Source organism: Lineus longissimus, chromosome 3 (assembly GCF_910592395.1).
Source record: "Lineus longissimus chromosome 3, tnLinLong1.2, whole genome shotgun sequence".
NCBI classification, from domain to species: Eukaryota; Metazoa; Nemertea; class Pilidiophora; order Heteronemertea; family Lineidae; genus Lineus; species Lineus longissimus.
The window spans coordinates 3,211,811-3,235,174 of NC_088310.1; the positions used below are offsets into that span (position 1 = coordinate 3,211,811).

The 23,364-nt window shown below is 42.9% G+C and overlaps 3 protein-coding genes across 3 annotated transcripts in view; 2 read left to right on the forward strand and 1 right to left on the reverse strand.

The window, feature by feature from the left end:
- Positions 1–7,379, forward strand: part of LOC135484598 (usherin-like) — a 35,575-nt gene extending 28,196 nt beyond the window's left edge. The window contains exons 50-59 of the mRNA XM_064766233.1: positions 22–3,006; positions 3,262–3,467; positions 3,754–3,849; positions 4,078–4,313; positions 4,623–4,843; positions 5,068–5,247; positions 5,441–5,530; positions 5,828–6,078; positions 6,323–6,577; positions 7,044–7,379. Coding sequence (XP_064622303.1) covers positions 22–3,006; positions 3,262–3,467; positions 3,754–3,849; positions 4,078–4,313; positions 4,623–4,843; positions 5,068–5,247; positions 5,441–5,530; positions 5,828–6,078; positions 6,323–6,577; positions 7,044–7,130 — 4,607 coding nt within the window. The 3' untranslated portion in view covers positions 7,131–7,379. The remainder of the gene's footprint in view (positions 1–21; positions 3,007–3,261; positions 3,468–3,753; positions 3,850–4,077; positions 4,314–4,622; positions 4,844–5,067; positions 5,248–5,440; positions 5,531–5,827; positions 6,079–6,322; positions 6,578–7,043) is intronic.
- Positions 7,380–15,227: 7,848 nt separating this feature from the next.
- LOC135484665 (barrier-to-autointegration factor B-like) lies at positions 15,228–17,970 on the reverse strand. Its single transcript, XM_064766296.1, has 3 exons — positions 17,786–17,970; positions 17,279–17,426; positions 15,228–17,148 (listed from the first exon to the last, which is right to left on the reverse strand). Exons 2-3 carry the CDS (start codon positions 17,402–17,404, stop codon positions 17,002–17,004), a joined length of 273 nt encoding a protein of 90 aa, XP_064622366.1. The 5' UTR covers positions 17,405–17,426; positions 17,786–17,970; the 3' UTR covers positions 15,228–17,001.
- A 151-nt stretch (positions 17,971–18,121) lies between these two features.
- On the forward strand, positions 18,122–21,104 carry LOC135484706 (probable RNA-binding protein EIF1AD). Its single transcript, XM_064766349.1, has 5 exons — positions 18,122–18,236; positions 18,676–18,823; positions 19,308–19,416; positions 19,976–20,084; positions 20,246–21,104. The coding sequence occupies exons 2-5, from the start codon at positions 18,737–18,739 to the stop codon at positions 20,466–20,468; spliced, it is 528 nt and encodes a 175-aa protein (XP_064622419.1). The 5' UTR covers positions 18,122–18,236; positions 18,676–18,736; the 3' UTR covers positions 20,469–21,104.
- Positions 21,105–23,364: the final 2,260 nt, after the last annotated feature.

Sequence of the window (23,364 nt, forward strand, 5' to 3'; positions counted from 1 at the left end):
TACATATCGTTTTTGTTTCAGGTCTTTCCGCTCCTACCATCCTCGTCATCAATGCTTTCCAGGTGGAAGTCTACTGGAAACTCCCGCTGAAAATCAACGGCATTCTCATCTATTTCAAGCTCTATCGTCGTCAAGGCAACACCATCACACAGGTCCAACAGTTCTCAACAGATGTAACTAAAGCGAAAGATAACGGTTTGCAACCGGGTACCACGTATTTCTATTTCATCGAGGCTGCAACAATAGCTGGTGGCACTAACAGCTCGGAATCTCCAATTATCATGCCAACACAGACACCGGAAGGCATCAAAGCGCCATCTAATGTCACGGCATTAGATTCAAACCGGATTTTGGTAGAGTGGCAACCGGCAACCAAACCGACTACGGGAATTGATCAGTACCGGATTGTCCTAAATGCTGGTCAGGTAGATGAGGTTGTCAGTGTTGCATATGATGCTGCAACACGTAGTGCAATCATTCAGAACTTAAAACCGTTCGTAACGTATGACGTCAGAATGCGCGCTTGTCTGGCAAATCTGAAAAATGGTTGCGGGAATGGGCCAGGAAAGAGTGTAACGACACATGAGGCACCCCCTAGTGGACAGAAGGCTCCAACTCTTTTCCCAAAAAGTTCTACCATCATTGACGTCTCATGGGAAAAACCAACCGATGCAAATGGAAAGATTCTGAAATATTTGATATATAAACGTGTGTTTGGGACAAACGGGGAGCTGCTTATCTATTTCTCAGATGGCGAGACATTTACTCTGACTAATGCCGATCCCGGCATGAAACCGTTCACCTTCTATGAATATAAGGTGGTTGCCGAGAACTCCAAGGGGAGAACCACTAGTCCATGGGCTCGTGTTCAGACACCACAGGCTGTGCCCCAAGGTATAGCTCCTCCACAGATCAACAAAACGAGCCCATATGGGTTTAAAGTCCAATGGAAGGTTCCAGAGAACCCAAATGGGATTATCACCATCTATCGGCTCAGTTACACGGTTATTTCTAATGATCCGACTGACCGTCCTCCAGTTTTCAATATCACCGTCCCAGGTGATGTTCTGCTGACGTCTTTCAGTGGACTCTCCCCCTACACCAAGTACAGACTGCGAGTGATTGCGATGAACAACGCTGGTGAAGGAGTGTCTGTGTGGGTGTCTGGTACGACCGGGGAGGCTGCCCCTGCAGGTCTGGAGGCCTTTAAGGTCACTCCTCTTGAAGGTGGCAATGCTGTCAATCTGAAGTGGAATGCGCCTTCACAGCCCAATGGAGTAATCACAACGTATCGAATATATGATGGAGACAAACAAGCCCCTATTTACAGTGGAAGTTTTCCCGAGTTTGAATATGGTGGAACTTTGACTCCGTTTACAAGTTATACAGTACAGTTAGAAGCCTGTACCACCGGTGGCTGTGCCCGGGGACAGAAGCAGACAATCCAAACAGCAGAGGTCATGCCAAAGGATCAAACTCCACCAACTTTTGGAAAAGTTAATTCGACACATGTTGTTATACGATGGACAGCCCCAATTCGTGCTAACGGCAAGATCAATATATACCGAGTTTATCGTACAGAATCGGCAATTAGTTCCAAGTCGAAGCGTGCTACAGGTACGATTATCTATTCAACAGATAAAACGGATGCAAATAGCTATGAGTATGCGGATGGAACAGTTAAACCATATCGCCGATATGATTATAATGTTGAAGCGTGTAACTCGAAAGGTTGCATCACCAGTCCTTCTAATGGCGTGGAAACTGCACAAGCTCCACCTAGTGGACTAGTGAAACCTAGCGTACAGTATCACGGTACTGTGGCTGGGTCTTTAAACATCAGTTGGTCACTACCTTCCGATGTCAATGGCATTCTTCAAGGTTATCAGCTGCGAAGGAATGCAAGTGTCCCTTTGAGTTTTACACCTACGGATGCCAAATGGTACATAGACAATGGCCTTACGGCATACACGTGGTATTCTTACACCGTGACTGCATGCACTGGAGGAGGATGCTCTACTAGTGCCCCGGGTATGCTGCGGACCAGGGAAACACCCCCGCTTGAAGTAGATGCACCAAAACTAACAGCTGCGGGTGCAACAGCTATCGGGGCAAACTGGGTGATGCCTCAGATTACGAATGGCGTCATTAATAGATACATTCTGTACATGGATGATTTAGTCAAATACGAGGGGATGACATTGGAGTACAAGCTGACAGGTCTGATTCCTTACCAGGCGTACACGTTTATTCTAGCAGCTTGCACAAGTGGTGGCTGCAAGAACAGTAGCGCCATCGCAGGGCGCCCTGGGGAAGCCGCACCGCTAGACATACCGGCTCCAACACTTCAAGTAACAAGTGCAAAATCGATAGAAGTCACCTGGGTGCCACCATTAAAACCAAATGGGATCATAACATCTTATGAAATTCGTAGAGATGGTACTTTAGTCAATACGACAGTCGGAAACCAGCACACGGATTATGACCTCGTCCCTGGGACTCGCTACTCTTACACAGTGACTGCTTTTAACAGTAAAGGAAAGACAACAAGCCCAGCTACAACAGCGACCACCTATTCATCATCCCCCTTGGGCATCCTGCCACCACAACTAGAAGTCCTCTCAAACACTGCTATTCGGGCAAAATGGACTGCCCCAGCGACACCAAATGGACAAATTGTCAACTACACTTTGTATAAAGACACTGAGAACGTTTTTTCCGCAGTGAGCGCTTTTGATTATATCGTTCGTGGATTATCATATTATACAAAGTACTCATTCAGAATTCAAGCATGTACGTCTGCTGGGTGTGCTACAAGTGATATCGCCACGGCAACGACCAATGAAGCAGCCCCAAGCAACGTTGGTCCTCCAACACTGACTGCACGCCATGATAATACCGGCAGCCATAGAGATATTCAGATCACGTGGGTGACACCAAGTCAACCAAATGGCATCATCAGTCGATATGAGCTGAGCAGACGGATGGTAATTAAGAAAACACCATGTAAGTATAATATAATGTACACAGGCGACTAAATGGAGAGCAAAAGTTAAATATCTCTGCAATCAAAATTGCCAGCGTGCAGCACACTTCATGCATCAAGTGTTGCTTGTTTATCCGATGTTCGTATCGAGCTGGACAAAACCACTGAGGTGGCTGTTTGAAGTTACATTGAGTAGATTGGTGATGATTGCAGAACTCTGACCAAATTCAACAGCTTCCTGAATTATCTGAGCAACGTTCTTAATCTCTCTTCAGCCTACACCTATGGACCAATCATCCTGGTCTTCAAAGGCTTACCTACCCCACTAGAGTATACTGATAACGACCCTAAACTGAAGCCATACCAGGAGTATGAGTACAGGCTCAGTGTCTACAACAAAGTTGGCTACGCCAACAGCACATGGGCAGGCGTCAAGACTTACGAGTCTCCACCAACAAGTCTCAAGCCACCTGTAGTTATTGTGAGTAAAATACCTTTTACGATTACTTGTTCCATTCCTTTATCTGCTTTGAACAATGTGCCCAGCAAACAGACAAATTCAATTTCAGCAACCTGCTGTCCTGATTCCATGTGACAAAAATAGCTCATTTGCTGTGAGCGTCGCAGGTGCCTGTGACAAGAATCTGTGATCACAGCAACCTGGGATCAATCAAGGTCACTAACTACCAGTTTAACCCATAGATGTGATGGTACCTTTAATTTGCTCTGACATGCAGTCATATGATTTATTCCTTGTCATCTTTCAGGCAAAAACCGCCACCATCATTTCTGTAGAGATAACACCACCCTCAGAACCAAATGGCGTAATTTCGCGATACAGTGTCGTTGTCAATGGAGAAGTGGTAAGTTTCTTGTCATGATTAAATGACCCTAGCTCTCGGCAGCTATGTCTGAAGCTGTCTCTGGTGTATGTTAGCGGACACGCATGCTTTCGACCTGAGTTCAGTGCTTGTAGAAAAACGGACATTGCAACTATTTCGACAAAGTCGTAATGACATGAGAAACCAAGAAACTTCTCAGTTAACAATTTTCTTTTCAAAATTTGTGAGATTTGCTGAATCTTTCTCCAGCGCAACCAGAGTTTGTCGCCAAGCCTCACAGCAAGTGGATTAGAGCCATGGACCACGTACTCCATCCAGGCTGATGCCTGTACGCCACCTGGCTGTACCCGCAGTAATGCCACAAGTGTACAGACAGCAGCGGCAAAACCTGTGGGTTTGGCAGCTGCTGTAGTTCTACAGAGGACAGCAACTAGCGTCATGCTGAAGTGGCAGGCTCCAGCAAAACCGAATGGCATCATTAGCAGGTGAGTACATCAATTTGGAAAATGTTGTGGTTTAGATGTCATGGGTTCAGATCCCTTCTGAGGCACTTATTTCTTTGCAATTAATAATGCGAAGGTTAGGTGAGCACTTAGTAGATCCTCTTTAGCATCCCAGTTCTGGAATCATGATGCACTTTGAGCAAGGAAAGGCATGGAAAAGTGCTTTGTCAGTCCCCTCAGGTTTCTTACCGAGTACAACAATATAGGAGCAGTTGCAGGTTATGAGATGTATAGTAATGTACATGGTGTCTTCATCAGATAATCGATGACAATTTTGCATCAACTTTCCAGCTATGAGCTACTAAAGAGGACAGCCTGTCCCCCCACAGAGCAGCCTTTCACAGAAGTGTGCAATGTAGGCTCGTCAGTCTCGGTGTTCCAGGGCTTAACTCTGCAGCATAACGTGACCGGCCTCAAGCCCTACATAGCCTACGGCTTCCTGATCCAAGCCTACAACCAGATTGGGCCTGTAGATTTCCCTGTGTGGACCAATACTGCCACTCTGTCTAAAGGTATGTATCATCTTTAATTCAGGTCATGGATTCAGAATGGCCTATCCAAATATTGCTTTGAAGTAATAGCTACTCCAACTTTCATACATGAGGCTGTCTAAACCGGTCTGCTCTGATTTGGCAGATAGTGCCTCACCACCCCGACATGAGGTCTCATTGTTGAGTGGTCAAATGTGAGTGAATTCCATATCATATGGATGTTGAAGTATTCATCTCTTTTTCAGCCCCAACCTATCTCACGGCTCCGACTATGACGCCTCAGGGATCCCTCATTATTGTCGACTGGTCAAACTCCTTCGGTCTCAATGGCAAACTCCGAGAGTTCATTATGTACACCGACCAGAAGAGAACCTATAGTGGTTTGGCTGGGAATGCCAGCATGGAGAGGGCGTCTAAGGACCAAAGTAAGTAGACACAAGCTTTTCACGACCCTCTTTATGAAGACCTGATCTGTTTCCCTTTGTAACTAATGAACATGACGAAGCCCTTGGGCTTGCTTTGCAAGTACTTGATTGTGGTCAAGACATTTAAAATTTTCCTATACATTTACATGTACATGTATTTCTATGTATTTCTACTGTTTTGGTTTATTTTCAGCATATCAGTTCCAAGTGAAGTGTATCACAGAAATGGGAGAGGTCACCTCGTCTAGCGTCACTTTTGATCCAAGTATGCCTGATAACATCGGTAAGTGTCTATTTCATCATTGGCATTTGTGACGAGCTGTGTCAGTCATTAACTTTTCTTAACTTTTCTTAACTTTGAAGCTAATTTGAAGCTAATCCACGATTGTGGATTTGTGCTGTCTGGGACAGTGGCCTTCTGCTTGGGAATTAGGTGGACTAGGAGTCAAACCCACAACATAAGGAATATGACCACTCTGCCACTCCATCTGTCTCCAAAGGGTAATAATGAGTATATATAATTGGAGCTAATTGGTGATTAAATGATCCATTTCCGACTTGATCGATTTTCAACTTACAGGTACAACAGATATGCCACCACCAACTGCTGCTCCTCAAGTGACCCAGTTCTACCAGGAAGTCTGGTTCATCGCGTTGGTCCTCGTCGTCTCTCTCCTTCTACTCTTCCTCGGTATTGTGCTCTGTTTACGCTACTCGGGACGAAATACGCCATACATCCGTGAGAGGGCGCCACTGCAGCACAGACACAAACGAATGCCGTTCGGAATGAATTATTGTATCGACCCGTATGATGGCAGTATTATAGCAGCTGTAAGTCTGCCTTCTTACCCTTTGACAGGAGAATTTCGGCACGATATTTTGCATCAGGTTTTCAGTGAAAGTCACTCAAAAATTGGTACACAAATGACACTGAAAGGTGACCACATCATACAGAGCCAAAACCATTCAAATCATTATTCTTCTGAGAAATAGAACAGACATCATTGTTGGCCAATAGTTTTGATGTCATCCTCTTTCTGCTGTATATATTTATCTTGTTTAATATGCATTCCAGGACCCCAATCGCCCAAACAGCCAAGCAAGTCTCATCAGTGTCAAGAACCAACAACAGCCTGGATTCGTTAACCCGGCATTCCAGCGGTCGAACCTGACGATACATCAGGACCCAGACGGTAGTATCGTGGACCTCTCATTCGATAAACTCTCGCATAAATCGTCCAAGTATCTGAGTGATGATGATGAGGAGGAGGAACAACCAGCTTGGGATGCTCATCTACCCCCGATGGATAGCGGGTTAGGTGGTTTAACGGTTAGTAGTCTACTTCATATCTCTTCTTCTTTAGCCTTGACTCATGTGAGTGTTCCAAATACAAGTTCTGAGTTCATCAGCTTCTTTATCAACAAAATTTGTTCAAAATGCGTCCGAAATGTCCATAATGTACATTCACTAGCAAAATTTTACGAAAAAGAGCCGACAGGAATTGTGTTATGGTCATGTAATGACAGGCACAGCATATGAATTACACTTTTTAAAGTTTAAACTCTTTATATGTGACCCGTCACAGCAAAACCAGGCGCATGTCGCACAGAAGATGAGCCTAAATGACACCAGGAGATAATGGGAGAAATTGATGTGCTCATATTTCACAAAAGGCAGACAATAGAGAAATGAACAAACAGTCCGTCTCAACCTGCCAAGCTCAGAGCGACATGCGCCTGGTTTTGCTGTGATGGGTCACATATATTGTTTTAAGGCAATGTGTTTCTTGTTTCAGTATGATGAGGACTTCGCCGACAACAAGCCGTATAGTTCAATGGCCGTCCAGAAAGAACAAATGACATTTACTGATACTCACTTATGATGAACAATGTGATGTCTGTTTCATAACAGCCGTGAATTCATAAGTTGTGCAATTAATGTATATTTTGGATATACAGTAGAACCTCCATCAGCGGACACCTCTCTAATAAGGACACCCTCTCTATTAAGGACACTGATTTTGGTCCGAAATTGAATTACCATTCAATTTTACCTCTCTGATCAGGACACCTCGCTATTAAGGACAGTACTTTTCAGTCCCACGGGTGTCCTTAATAGAGAGGTTCTACTGTATTAGGTTATGGTCTCTCGAACATGAAAGACCGCCTTAAATAATATTTCAGGCATTGACTGCAACTTAATTTTGAATAAATATCTGTATTGTTTGTAAATTACCTAATATTCACTGCCCTCAATTGTTTCTTGGTCAATTCGGAACTTTGTGTCTTATTATGTTTTCACATTGATTGATATCCGACTACATAATTATTATCATGAACACCGATGAAATACTACTTTTGATACCACACCATAGTTTGGAAAGTTTGTTGTTTTGTATGAGATTGGTGTTAACTTGAATTTATGTGTGTTGGCACCATGTGTAGGCCTATTAGGTTTGTTTAGAAATACTCTCAAATTGGGATCAATTTGTGTATTTGTGTAAAAGCCAACTATCGTCCTTACTATATTAATGATCCGATGTGATTGTTGACAATTGAGATTACATTGAAACTGGCTCAGAAATAGTTTTTCCAAAACTTGTCATTTATACAACATGCATGTAGACTCACAAACGATGGTCCATTTTTGGTTCTTTTGAGCTTTTAGTATTTATATCCATATAGGGTTCTTGATACTGCATAATATGCTTTGATCGTTTAAGAGGGTGTCAATTCTGTTGTAAATATCTATAGGGCCTACTGTGATTAACAATCCGTCCTTTATCGAACAAATTTGTTACCATGTTTACATGTCTTGCCCCTGCCCATATACTTTGTAAATAGGTTAAGAAAGTGGTACAATTATAGTCATGTCACAATTATAGCCTGTGTGCATTCCTCTGTACTGCCAGCTGTTTTCTACACAATAAGGACTACATCATAGACTTCAATCTTTAACCTTTTTGAAAAACACGCTGAAGGCGGAGTTGATGTAGAAAGATAACAGCCAGTCTCCTTTTCTGCCTAGACAAACAAGTTGTCTCATTATCTTGGTCACAAGTTTATCACTATCATGCTCGTTATGTATTTTAACTGTCCTATTTACCTAACTCAGCATTTAATGTTTTAATGTATTTGTTGTAAATATTGCGTGATGGTTTAACACATTCTATATCATGTACTTAACTTTTACTATTTTGATCTTCTTGACATTCCAGTAATGTATTAACTTATATTTACATATTTCTCCTTTTTGTTTTTAGTTAATTTTTTAACTACATTGTATGATACTCATTGACAATTTAGAAATAAATTGTACCAAATGCACATTCTACATTTCTGTGATGTCATTTTTTGGGACTTTGGAGAATCATATCTACTGTCGTTTGTGTGGGAAGATAGCTTGTGGCTGTGCTGAACCTGTTTTGACAACTAAAGCAAGTCATTATCTCTATCAAATTCCTTTAGTTTGATACTGATAACTTTCCAAAGGCATGAAAACCAATGATACAGGACCCACAGTTAGAAATTGGCTTAGGCGACAGTAGCGCTGTCTCGTGGCAGAAAGTTGAACTGAAATCTTCGTCCAAAGCTCTCAGTTCCACTTTCTACCGCTGGATGGCACTTTCACTCGCCGGTTTAGGCGACAGTAACGCTGTCTCGTGGCAGAAAGTAGAACTGAAACTTCGTCCAAAACTCTCAGTTCCACTTTCTACCGCTGGAGAGCACCTCTGTCGCCTAAATCGCTTTCCTATGAAATTGAGCTGGAACCTAGGCCTTACCTCCAAGCAATTGCCGTATAGACTTTTTGACTGTGGAACCTACCACAGCAAACACCTCCCTATTAAGAACACTATTTTTAGTCGCAAAGTTGTAGTTTCCATTAAATTTGACCTCTCTAATCAGGACACCTCTAGGACAGCACTTGTCAGTCCCAAGAGTGGTTCTACAGGCTAGGGACTCCAATACAGTCCCTTTCGTCATCCTGATTGTCCTTCCTCTATGTAATAGGTGATAAGACAAGGCCTGTCCATTGCATTTGGAGTATAAATGGGGCATCTGAAGCTAATAAATTTCACCTTGGACATTGTCAGACAGCTAGGCCATAATCACCTTTGTGACATCGTCCCTGTGGCATATACCACACTCTTTTATATACTAATATTTTCATTGCAACAGTCAGGTTGTGACATTGCGAAGACATTGGCTGGGCCCTAATGCCGTCTTTGCAACAGCAAGGTTGTGTCACTGCGCTGGACATGGCCAGACTCTGGCATTGTCCTTGCAACAACAAGGTTGTGCCACTGTGCTTGGCATGTTCAAACTTTAATATCGTCCTTGCTACAGCCAGGTTGTGACGCTGTGGTCGTAACAGCTAGACTATAACATTGCCCTTGCTAAAGTCAGCTGTGATACTGTCCTGGGTACGTACTGCCAGACTCGAATACTGTCCTTGCCAAGTATGATGCAATGTGTTCGGCGGTGTTGTCCTTGGAACAGTGAGGTTGTGGTCGGAGTGGCTGGACTATGGCATTCACTGCACGAAATGGGTTGGAATACTGAGTTCTTTTTTTAATTTTGAGATCAGTATTCAAGCTGTGATATGTGTTATAATTAGAATATTGCAGGATATTTGCTCAATATTTGTCAGCATTTCTGAATACATCCCATGATACGGCCAGTATTACTGACGTATCCTGACCATATAATGACATAGAATATCGATATACTGGGCGAGGAGGAAGCATGCTTCATGCGATCGTGGTATTGGTGACCCAACCCCAAGCCACATCCTGCACGACTGTCCGTTGAACATGTTGAAGACGAAGCAATGGGAATCACCGAATTGCCGATATGTCGCGAACTGAGAATGGCTACGAAAATATCCGAACGCAGAAGAAGGTTCAGATTGTCCGTATTGAACTTTGAAGCCAGGTTGTCTCAGAGTGGTGAGAATAACTATATAGACTATCACATTGTCCTTACTATAAGGTCAGGTTTTAACTGAACGTTGTCCTCGCTACGGACATGTTCTGTTTTGGACATGGCTATAGACCCTATAGATTCATGCACTTGATTGGGAACACCGTTATGATCATGTTGTGTACCGCTGCGCTGGGGCTGTCCCGTTTTATTGATTGAGATGTGACTTTTGACGTAACCATTTACCCGTCTCCGTCACAACCAACAATCGTCCGTGTCGTCACGACGCAAGATGCGGCAGGTGCCCCAGGACTGGTACCCGTGACAGAACAACGTACATGGTGACGTCGAGAGGTCGTAGATGCCGTCGGAAAGTCGAAAATGTCCTTCTAAATTGTCATTTCTGGAGGGAAAAGCCGTTTCCAACCAGAACTTTCAATCAATCGACAGATAATGCGGCAGTATTGACACTTTAACTAGTAAGTATACATAAGCACGCATATTAGATTATCATCCGGGATTGATGCCTCACTCTAATCCCAGAACACAGAGAGATGGACTTCAAAATGCTTTTCAGATTATCTTGATCAAGCAACTTAACTTCACTGAATTTCATCTTGCTTCCAGACCACACCATTCAGACCATGTCAAGCAGAAAACTGACATTACAGATTTATCAGGCCAATCATAATTGTCTTCGGTGTGCGCTTTCCCGATTTGTTGTCCAGACGTTCCATCCATATCCGGTGTCTCCTCCATCCAGTTTGTGCATCTCCTGGTTTTGGCAGTCGCATCTAGCCATGGAGGCACGGACCGATCTAGTATGATAAACAGATCCGAAAGAAGAAACGCTTGAAGTAACCCTTTCCTTTCTTTGGTAACTTTTCCAGTCGAGGAGGACAAATGATTGAAGACATGGTATCGTCGGCATCATTCATATCATCCTCGTCATCTGACTAAAGTGATCATGGTTTTTTTAACCGCGCCTTTAACTACCAATGACTTCGTCTCCTTAACTTTTCAGTCTGATCTAGTCCAATTAACGCATCAACTGACGCCATGCCTTCGTGTGTTGTTAATTTCACCGAAAAAGGGCGATACAACTTGGGTTTGACTTTATCTGTCCTCCACTCCTTCATGTCGCTCTTTGGTCTCGGACTCATAGCGGCAGCGGTCTACATCAAGGTTGAGATGGACAGCCGGACGGTCCTCCTGGACAAATATACGACAGACCCCGTACCCTACATGCTCATATCTTTAGGAATCCTCTTGATCCTATTTCACGGAGTGGCTGTAATAATGTGTTACAATTGTGCCAAACTGAAGACAAGGGACCGTTTCCAAGGTGCGCTCCTGGCCCTCATGGTTGGTTTTTTAGTCTTCGTCTGGGTTGTCCTCAGTGGCGGCATTATGTGTTTCACGCACCAAGACTATATGAAATCTGCGTTTACTGGAGGTATTCTAAAGAGCATGAAGAAGTACGGCGTCAAAAAGGATACCAAACTTCTGTTGGACAACCTGCAGATGTCCTACAAATGTTGCGGGAGTAGGAACCTCACGGACTGGTTCAAAGTTGACTGGATCGATCAGAGATACGTGGACCGCCGGGTCGATTTGATCATCGGGTGAGTTGTGAAGATGCATGTTGGTTGTGCCATTGGGATTATTTCAAAATTCATAAATGCATGCTTAGTCTTGCCTTCACCCTCCAACGAGTGAATGACTTAACGGGGAAGGACACATCGGCATCATAGATCAACAAGGTCATTATGGTCGCTTTAGAAGAACCATATACCATAATCCGTCACAATACAAAATACCCGAACAATTTTTCCATGAGGACGTTTTCGTCCGCTCTAGGGTTGTAATTTGTCTTCGACGATGTTCGCAGCTTCTTCTTCAGCAAGGCACATCTTATTTCGGCCGGTCTGTAAGCAGTTGTATTCTTTGAAATAGAAGTCCGCATACATCTTTCAATACGAGCATCGTGTTAAGTTATGGTACACTTTACACATTCAAAAATTTTGCTTACCATAATGTTTTTTTGACCAGACCAATTTCGCCTCGGGTGTACAAAGACCACGTCCCATTCAGTTGCTGCGACCCAGCCTCAATGCAACCATGTGTCCATACCTTCGTCAACCACACGATGTTCTACAGGAACTACAAGGAGCACACCCTCTACAAGAAAGGATGCGTCAAGGCGCTGATGGACTACTTCGAGCTAATCTTGGTCCCCGCAGGACGGGTTGTCCTCTCCTTATTTGGTGCCGAGGTGAGTAACGTATCATAATCGGGAAATTGAGAATAGTGTCATGATACGCACACACAGCGTCACATCCTTCTTTAAACTCAGGGAACATTGAGATTGTTGGCAGGACGAATCTGTCAGCCCAAAGACAGCGTCACATCCACCTTGTTTCATGGAGAATATTGTCAGGACGAATCTGACAGCGTCACATCCATCTTGAAACATGGAGAACATTGTCCGGAGACACTGTCACAATTTAATTAACCAAGGCTTTCAGTCTCAGGTGCCACAGTCAGTCCAAGTTAGCACTGTCACAACCAAGCCTGTCATACCAGGCGACACTGTCACATCTAAACCATTTCCTCTTTGTTTCAGTGGTTCATACTTTTACTGATGAAATACTTCTACACGTCAATGCGTAATGCAAGTCTCTGGGGTAACCCAGCCATGCGTGCCCCAGGGTGGCTCATTGAGACATGCTGCTGCCTCTGCTGTGACCCAGACATGGGGCGCCCATACAAACCTCCTCCTGAAGCTTACCAAGACACCCCAAACCAGAATCTATCGCCACACTACCCCCAACCTGCAGAACCTCCACCAACAATGGATTACAGTAAGTGTTGAAATTTTGAGGACGATCTTGAGAAAATCCTTCACTTCGATTGTCTCTTCCTCAGAATGAGATGAAATACCAAGTATGTTTACGTGAAAGATGGGAGATACTCTGAGAGGTTGCTTCCGATTTCACAGGGGATGTACCTTGGTCAACCATATGCAACTCTAACAGCTATAATTTTCTTTAAGATGAAATGCAAGAATATACGGAAGCAGGATACGATTACCAAGATACCGAGCCTTATTATGAAAACGAAGGGTGGGGCGAGGATGAGTTCATCGATTATGGGAATGATTATGACAACAATATGGACCAACAAGGTTACTGGGGATACCAAGATGAGGAGGGGTACAATGACTACCAGGAGGAACCAATCTATCAAAACATCGATCACCTCCGACAAATGATGCCCCAGAATCAGACAATGGACTATGGTGGATATTCAGACGGTTATCATCAAATGGCTGACCACTCAGCCGGGATGCATCCCTCATACCCCACTGCAGAACCCTATACGCAGCAAGCCATGTCTCCACAGTTTCCTACCCAGCAAGGTTTGTCATCTCATGGCCATCCTCAGTATTCACCACAGAGTTATCCACAAACTCAGTCACCATACCAAACTAGTCCGCATCAAGCACAACATCCGCATCAAGCACAACATGAGATGCCTTCGCCCCATGCGCACCCTCACGGTTCTCCTTTGGGCCACCATGCCAGTCCAGGGACACCTCATCATCCAACTGGTCACCCACAGACAAGGCAAGAACATTCACCGGGCATGCACGATGGACATTCTGCTCAAAGACGTAGGATGTCAAATTTGGGCCAAAGTCATCAAGATGTTCATTGGGAGCCGGGTGATCATGATGTGCGCAGGGATTTGTTTGGAGCCAAACATGGTGGCAAGAAAAAAGATGGGCCACACACACCTAAATCTGATATGGATGTTGGTAGCGCAAAGAAAAGTAAGTCGAAAAAAAAGAAGTTTTTAGGGTTATCGAAGGGGAAGAAAACTGCTGGAGAAGATGACAATACTTCGCCTAAAAAAGGATCACCAAAATCTAAGAAAGGAACACCCAAATCACCTCAAAAGGGTACACCAAAATCACCCAAAAAGGGTACACCCAAGTCACCTCAAAAGGCTACACCAAAAACACCTCAAAAGGGTACATCGAAATTGTCACCGCAGAGTAACAAAACTCCTGGGAGAAGCAAATCACCAAAAGGCGCCATGGGTAGCTCGCCCAGAAAGAAATTGTTTGGATCGCCAGGAAAAGGAATTGGGTCGCCAGAAAAGAAAAGTCCTGGGAGAAGCAAATCACCAAAAGGCGCCATGGGTAGCTCGCCCAGAAAGAAATTGTTTGGATCGCCAGGAAAAGGAATTGGGTCGTCAGAAAAGAAAAGTCCTGGGAGAAGCAAATCACCAAAAGGCGCCATGGGTAGCTCGCCCAGAAAGAAATTGTTTGGATCGCCAGGAAAAGGAATTGAGTCGTCAAAAAAGAAAAGTCCTGGGAGAGGCAAATCACCAAAAGGCGCCGTGGGTAGCTCGCCCAGAAAGAAATTGTTTGGATCGCCAGGAAAAGGAATTGGGTCGTCAAAAAAGAAAAGTCCTGGGAGAGGCAAATCACCAAAAGGCACCATGGGTAGCTCGCCCAGAAAGAAATTGTTTGGATCGCCAGGGAAAGGAATTGGGTCGTCAAAAAAGAAAAGTCACAAGGGTTTTTCATTTAAGAGAAATAAATCTTCTTCACCGAAGAGAAGCAAGTTACCTGGGTTAAAGAAACCAAAATTCTTCAAGAAATCGCCAAAGTTTCCAAAAGCCCCGAAGGTTGGAAAATCAAAGTTTGGAAAATCAAAGTTTGGAAAATCAAAGTTTGGAAAATCGAAGAAGAACAAATTGAAGTGAATCATTGAAGACAGCACCCTATGCAACAACTGAAGGCAGCATCCTGGGATAACACTCAAACTTTCAAAGGTACTGGGAAATTAAAAGTGGGAGAGGCAAGTCATGTTTGCATTAAGGCCCTGGTGTTGTGAGGGTGGCTGGTGACTTGTCCTGGTCAGGCAAACATCAACAATGCAAGCAATGCTGTGTCTGGCAAAGGGTTATCCGTGGATTCAAATGTATTGAGAGACTTACCAGTTTCGCTTATAGATACTTGTACATGTATACCAATCAATAAACTATTTTCTATCAAAACTTATTTATTCATCAAAAATTTAATGCACATGAATTGAACACCCGAGGGTCCGGTTAATAATAGAAAGCATGTTAGCTCATAACATCATGCTGACATGTTGTTACATGTGCATTGATGTACAACAAAAACAAAAATAAGCCAATATGAATTTTTCTGTCCCTTTAAAAGTGATATTACGTTTGGCCTCTGGCCTCAGGTGATATCACGGGCCAGAATAATCCATACTGCCCATGGCAAAGGGTTTTTGCAAAATCCCGATGAAGTCTTAACATGTGATAAAATATGAGACCAAATGGTGAGTTCACATTGTTACATAATGTGTCGTGAAGCACATCTTACAATATTCATGCATGAACAAAATAATGGCAATATTGTGCTTTTGTAATTGAACACTCTGGCAAAAAGATATTGGTTTAATGAAAACAGTTTAAGAACAAGCTGATAGCACATATACATTTAAAGCATACATATATATATTGATGAGGCACTGAGAGACACTGTGACTAGTGTGAGAGATTTCCGAAATCATCCTTGATGAAGCATGCTAACCTACTGGTCATCAGCAAACAGCACTGTGACTGAGTGCAGTGTCTGACGAAAATTCATTACATGGGTGTCAAAGTTGCAAGATAACGAAACCGCAATATTATGGCATTCAATTTCATTACCACGATTCCAGAACTTATATACACGGACATATGAAATGATACTGGGCTTGAGTTACATGTACATTGTTCCTTCCCATTAATTAGCAAGATGCACCGAAATAGCGACACTTACCCGATAAAATATCTTTTGCTAAACCAGCTAATGCATTTTCATGTAAGACAAAGCTAGAATAGATTTACAGCTGGCAAACTCTTTTGTTTAATCATCATTTGTTTATTTGCAAAAAGAGCAGCTTTGGCCCTGTTGACGTTACTATGGTCATTGGATATTGGAAGGTTACTTAATTGACATATAAATTGTGTACAGTGTATTAAGTTCAGCTCAAAACTTAACTCTTCTCCTCCCGTTTTTTCACTCTGACAACTTTAGCCAAGATTCTTTTATTGCTACAGATGATGTACATGACGTAACTGTGAAGTGACGAGATTCATTCAATATACCACCTCCAGCAAGGAATTTTAAGACAGAAGGCCCTGGCTATCCTTAGGGAGCAACCATTCAGTACGTACGCACTGAGGGGGGGTCTATGAAATTCGTACACTATGCGTACAGGGGGGGAGGGGGGTTAATGGTCTTGCGTACGTACGCAACCCAAGAACCATTTTTTGAACAAATAAAAAATAAATATATTATCATAATAATCTTCTCCTCTTTTTTATTCTTATTTGGATAATCATACTTGTTCTTCACAAGATGTGTGAACTCATACGCTTCTGGGTTCGGATGTTACTCGACTACAATGTTTTAGCAATTTCCAGCGCCGTTTAATTTCCCGGTATTATGCGTGTCGCCGTCGGAGAAAAATTGCGCAGTTGACTTGCCAATACCACGCCAATCCGATTGTGGCGCCACAGTGTAGCAAAATCAGGTACTATGTCTGTTCGTCTGCTAGGGAATTCAAGGTTCTATAGGCGTATGCTCGTACGAGGGGAGGGGGGGGGGTATGAGGCAATGCGTACAAGGTGCATACAGGGGGGAGGGGGGTGTCTCAAAATTGGCATTTTCGTGCGTACGTACTTAATGGACGCTCCCTTACCAGACTAATGTTCATATTTACATGTAACACAGCATCTAAATACAGGCCATTGCCTCTACAAGAATGCATTGCAGTATTCCTTCAAACAATTTGAACAATCGTCTGCCTGTTTTTTATTCGCTCGTACTGCTTCTTTCAACCAATCTTGAAACAGTTCGCTGTCTTTCTTCATGATGAGGAACTGCCCTAACACGACATAGGCCTGAAAAAAAGAGTAGTTTTTTATATATCAGGTTACCCTAGTCACAAAGATTTTTTGGGCGGGCATTTTGGAAAGGATTTGTCTGCTCTGTCAAATTTTCCTGACATGGTGCGGCGTACCCAAAACATACCTTATCAAAACCTTGTTTGCTGAGTCTCTCTCCGAGGACTGGGCCAATCCCTGCTAAAGATGTCACCTCCTTTTCACCCATAGGTTCTGACAAGAAGTCTCGGTGCTTTTGAGATGTTGAAGACATTTGGACTTTAGTTCTGTTTGTCCTTTAAAAAAAAAACAGCTGAAATATAGATACCATAACTACCATAAAGCCGCAAAATGTACCTTTTCAATTCATTGCATACATGTATACAGGTAGGTAGGTGTTAGTTATGCAAAACAATTCAGACTGATATGTGTGTGGGGCCGGGGGGGGGGGGCGTGATCCATGACATCGCACTGAGCCTGCTGAGGAAAACCAAATCAATTCTTCGCAAAAAATATTGTCCGAAATAAGAAAGACCTTTGAACAGCTACAGCTAATGGGTTCATTTATCGGATGACTTTTGTAATGAATACGACTCCTAAAATGCTAATTACGAACTATTGTCGGCATGAATAATGCGTTAAACTTATTCGTTACCTAGATCTTTAGTACCTTGTCTGACGTTTCAACCAAATTTCTCAATTGCAAAATACTTTGATTGCCTTTTTTTCTTCGAATTTTTCACAACTTTCGAATTCCCAAATCGTTTGTAAAATGCAAACTAAACTTTTACAACTGAAACGAAAGCTCCCAAATTCGCGTCGCAGCAAAGTGACATCCTTAAAACTTGTAATAAGTCTTTAGAAGTGTTAGCATGTGATAATTTTCATAGAAAAGATACCTTTTTGGCTGCTAGTTTTTGCTAGTAAGGGTGAAATATTAGATATCATTAAATCGCTATTCCGGCGTAAAAGTTCAGGTTTTGGTAAAACCCACCAGCATTGAGCAAGCCTGTTGCAAGAGTGTTAAGCAAATTACCTCCATTTCATGACAAAGGTCGTCTAAGGGTTGGCTCAATGAATACAGTTTACTGTTATGATACTCAGTAGTAAGTATCGAATGCCAATCATTCTTGTAATGATGTAAAAGAGAGCAAGTGGAAAGATGCCTAACATCCAGGCCACCGGACTGCGGGAGGGGGAAGCCTGGCCCTGCGGTTTGTGGGCCAACAGTCAACACACCGGTCACAGCACAAGCACAACAACTAACTCAGCCCAGGACTCTGCCTTGACCGCCAATGTAGTTGTGCCAGTAAAGGTAGCCATGGGCAACAGTTGGTTTCACTATGTTGATTATTCATTTTATTGCAGCTTATCGATTTTTGGGTACCCTCGATTTTTGTCTGAAAGAAATACTACAGGCCTAGTATGTAGACTCAATCTTATCACTTCATAGGAATTAGCCGCCTCAGTGGCACAGTCTACTCTTTTCTAATACATTTCAAAATCATGTTTTCATTTGAGAATTATCACCATTCTATTCTATAGTATCAGTCTATCAGTATCACTGCTGCTACACATCAAACAATTCTTGAGAGGAATGTAAAGTATGTCTAAAGCCACTAAGAGAAAACATGTGACGAAGGAGGTATTGGAGGATTATGTACTGCCGGAGGCTAATCAGTCTGTTGTACAGGTTAGTCAATGAAAGTCAAGAGAATCATGTTGAGAGGGCAAAAATTATGTAATTATGTTACAATGCATGTTTTATGGGAATGGCCACAGGCAAGAGGAATTTATTTTGGGATACATGTAGTATGACCATTCTCAGCCAAATCTATGTTGTCTGTCATGTCTGTGGAAATGGTCACAATGACCACATTGACAATACAATTCCTTGTTCCAAAATATCGCATCTACAAATGAGAAGACAAAATAACCTTTTAAACTGCCCAAGTACTTTAAAATGAAATGTTGAAAATCATAAATATTGCCAGGTTTCTTGCCTAATAAAGACGAGCATTTATCCTTGAGTTATTTGGGTCATCGAACAAATGCTTTCGTGGATAGGATTTTCGACATTCTGACTCCCCTCAGGCTATCTACCCTTAATATAACTAATCTATTTCACTTTTCAGAATCCAAAAGTTCTTCAATATTTTAATTATGTAAATTTGTAGGTGGTTGGTGGTCGAGGGAACAATCTTCATGAAGTCCTGACCGAAACTGGTGTGAAATACTTGGTGAGCATGCCCACCAAGTTTAGAAAGAATGTATGGATAAAAAGAGGTAAGGATGTTGTTCCCAACTTGTTTGTACTCCTCTTTCTATCTGGTGCCCCAGTGTTCATGTGAAATCAACTACAAATCCAAACTACGGTAACCATGCTAATAGAATGATCAGTATTCAGAGATGGTAATAGATTACTAAGATAGTGCCTTGGTCGCTTCCAAAATGATTAGTGGTTAGTGTTGCAAGGGTACGGTTCAACTGAGTGTACCCAGTCTACCTCACAAGGGACTGAAACAAAATGATTAGTGGTTAGTGTTGCAAGGGTACGGTTCAACTGAGTGTACCCAGTCTACCTCACAAGGGACTGAAACGCCAACCAAGTACACTTAAAATTCTGTTTGACTCTTAAAATTTTACAAATACTGTAGAACCTCTCTATTAAGGACACCCTCTCAAATGACAAGTGATGTCCTTAATAGAGAGGTGTCCTGATTACAGGGGTCAAATTGAATTGATAAAAGTACCAACTTGGGACCAAAACTAGTGCCCTTAATAGAGAGGTTCTCCTTGATAGAGATGTGTCTGCTAAGGGAGGTTCCACTGTATTCTATTTCAGGAGACTATGTGTTGATCGACCCAATTGAAGAAGGGGACAAAGTAAAAGGAGAGATTGTGACGATACTTTATAAAGATCAGATCAAGTACATAAAGGCAGAGGGATTATGGTCAGTATTCTTTTTCTGTGTGCCAAGACAGAAATTGCTCAAGGAGTTGAGCTTTTAAGTTGTATCGCCATGGAATGATTTAAAATCTTTATCGATGGACCATCATGAACAAATTTATGTTGTGCGAGTAAAACTAACCTTTACAATTTGTGTACTTGCAGGCCAAAGGAGTTTGAAAGTGGAGAGGTTGCAGAGCCAGATCAGATGATCCCAGATGATATGTTACCGCCAAGTGACGATTCTGATTACGATGAGGGTGACCTGGTAGTGAACGCTAACCGGAGGAATGTTTATTATGAGGAGAGTAGCGATGAATCTGACGAGGAGGAGGCGGCCGATAAGGGCGACGATGGGCCAAATAATGGTGGTAGTGTAGAAAAGTGAAAAAGATAAGATCATTATGGACCTGATTTCAAAACGTTGTTGTGTATGGTTGAGTTGGATCTTGTCTGGATAATGATGGACGTAAGTGATGGAAGATGCACGATTTCCTTTGGACTGATTTCAAATTGTCCGTCTGCCTGATCAAATTGATCAAGTTCTAGTGTGGTGCTTTCTTACTTACCGTAGTTTGTGTTGCAGACTGCAATAGGATGCTGTCAGCAGGGATACATGTAACAATGTTCATTGAGAAAATAATGGTGAAGGCATAGAAAAGTGACAAATGGTGGAGGTTATTGGTAATTTACTCGGCATCATCCGTCTGCTGAGTCAGGTGATGATAGACAAATCAATGGCAGTTGAACAGTCGGCAGAATTGAAGGATTGTGGAAACTTGTTCATTGACACTTCTATCATATCAAGGGGGTTACATGTACTTAAATTGATCTTGAGCAGTTGTTGGGGCTACAGAGTCCAATTGTAAATTCATGAGGGTGATGTTAAAAACAGGCTATTGGTTGAAGGAAACTTCTGTCATGATTTTACCCTTAATGAATAACTGGACATTCCAAAAATAAAACTGCTGTGTTCTGTTCAATGTGCTTATGAAGAAGAACTATAAAAATTCATAAATATCAATTTTGGCTTTTGTCTTGTTAGCTCACCTCTTAGCAGAGGTGAGCTTATCCCATACCGTGGCGTCCGTCGTCCGTCGTCGTCGTCGTCGTCGTCGTCGTCGTCGTCGTCGTCGTCGTCCGTCGTCCGTTAGCAGGGCACGTTTCGTAACTGTTAGAGCTATTGAGTTGAAACTTGGTACACATGTACCCTTATGTAATGACACCTTGGAGACCAAGTTTCAGTCCGATTCGTTTCATGGTTTGGCCACCAGGGGGCCAAACGTTAAAAGTGAAAATATGCAATATCTCCCTTTATAGTAGTCGGGAAATTTTGAAAAAAATATGGTAGGTACTTCTAGCAAAGGTGCATCATATATCCTCCGGGTTTTTGATTTGACCTCCTTTTCAAGGTCACAGAGGTCAAATGGTGTAAATTGGCCGTTAGGATGTAACAATGGCACGTTTTTAAACTGCAATGACTATTGATACCAAATTTGGTACACATTTACCCCTTAGTCAGGTGATCTCAGGGATCGAAGTTTGGTCCAATATGATTCACCACTTGACCACCAGGGGGCAAAATCCAAAAACCTTAAAAATGTGATTATTCCTTAACTTCCCGATTGCCACCAATTTGATATCATGGTACATCCAACCACCATACAGTATATGTCACACAGGTTTTTAATTTGACCTTCTTGTCAAGGTCACAGAGGTCAAATGACGTAAATTCGCCGTCAGGACGTAACTATGGCACGTTTCTTAACTGCAATGACTATTGATCACAAATTAAGTACACATGTACCCCTTGGTCAGGTGATCTCAGGTACCGAAGTTTGGTAATATCTGATTTGCCGTTTGGCCTCCATGGAGGGTGCCAAATCCTATATTCATCAAAATGCCATTATTCCTAGTACCCGATTGGCACCAATTTTATATCATAGGTACATCTAATTCTAACAACCATTCAATGTATCACCCGGGTCTTCTTTGATTTGACCTACTTTTCAAGGTCACAGAGGTCGAATGTACTGTAAATCGGCCATTTTGGGGAAATTGTAATTGCTTGGACCTACATCAAACCTAACACTACATGACACAATACCATGCTCTTTATCCATCTTTCCTCCACATGAGGTGAGCACAATGGCCCTGGCCATTTCATTGATAATGTGATATCTCTCGAATAGATGGTAGTGTCTGATGCCCATGAATGACATTGTGGTACCAAAGCCTGATTAAGTCCGGTTGTGACTGTATCAACTCTCTGACCATGGGCAACATGGTGCAGTAGTCAATTCTGATTCGGTCTCGCTGAGTTGGCAACATGGCAAAGAGGCCAGGTCCGATTCAGTCTGGTTGTGACTATCTCTCACCATATGGGCAACGCAGTGGAGCAGCCAGGTCTGATTTTTTTGCATGGTTGTGACTGTCTCAATTTGCTCACTGTATAGTAAAGCTGTGGAGCCCCAATGGTTGTGACTGTCTGAACTTTCTCATTGTGTTGGCAACACAGTGGAGCCACCAAGTCTGATTCAATCTGCATGGTTGTGACAGCCTGAACTCTCTCACTGTGGTGTCGCATGGTAGAGCAGCTTGGTCTGATTCGGTCTGGTTGTGACTCTCTCAACTCTCACCAAATTGGTAACACGTGGAGTAGACTGGTCTGATTTGGTCTGCATAGTTATGACTGTCTCAACCCTCTCCCTTTGACGAGAAGGTGGTCGGACAGACCGTTCTGATTCAATCTGGATTGTGACTGTCTCAACTCTATTGACGTGTGGACAAGGCGGTGGACATGGTGGAGCTGCCTGGTTCGATTCGGTCTGGCTGTGACTGTCTCAGCTCTCTCGACGTGTGGGCAAGGCATTGAAGCTGCCAGGTCCGACTGTGAATAGTCGTGACTGTCTTAGCTCTCTCACCGTGTTGGCAGGACAGTGGAGCAGCCAGGAACAGATTCGGTTTTGCTGTGACTGTCTCAACTCTCTCACTACAACCAGGTCCATATATTTCTCAGTCTGGTTGTCAATGTCCAAACTCTCTTATTGTCATGGCAGAACGGTGACCTAGTGGAGCAGCCAGGTCCAATTCGGCAGCAGCCTGGTCTGATTTGATCAGGTTGTGAGTCTCTCACCATGTTGGCAACAAGGCAGAGAAGCCAGGACCAATACGGTTTTGGTGTGACTGTCTATTCTCTCTCGCAGTATGGACAAGACGGTTGAGTTATCAGGTCTGATTCGGCCTAGTTGTGACTTCCTGAACTCTCTCGCTGTGGTATCGCA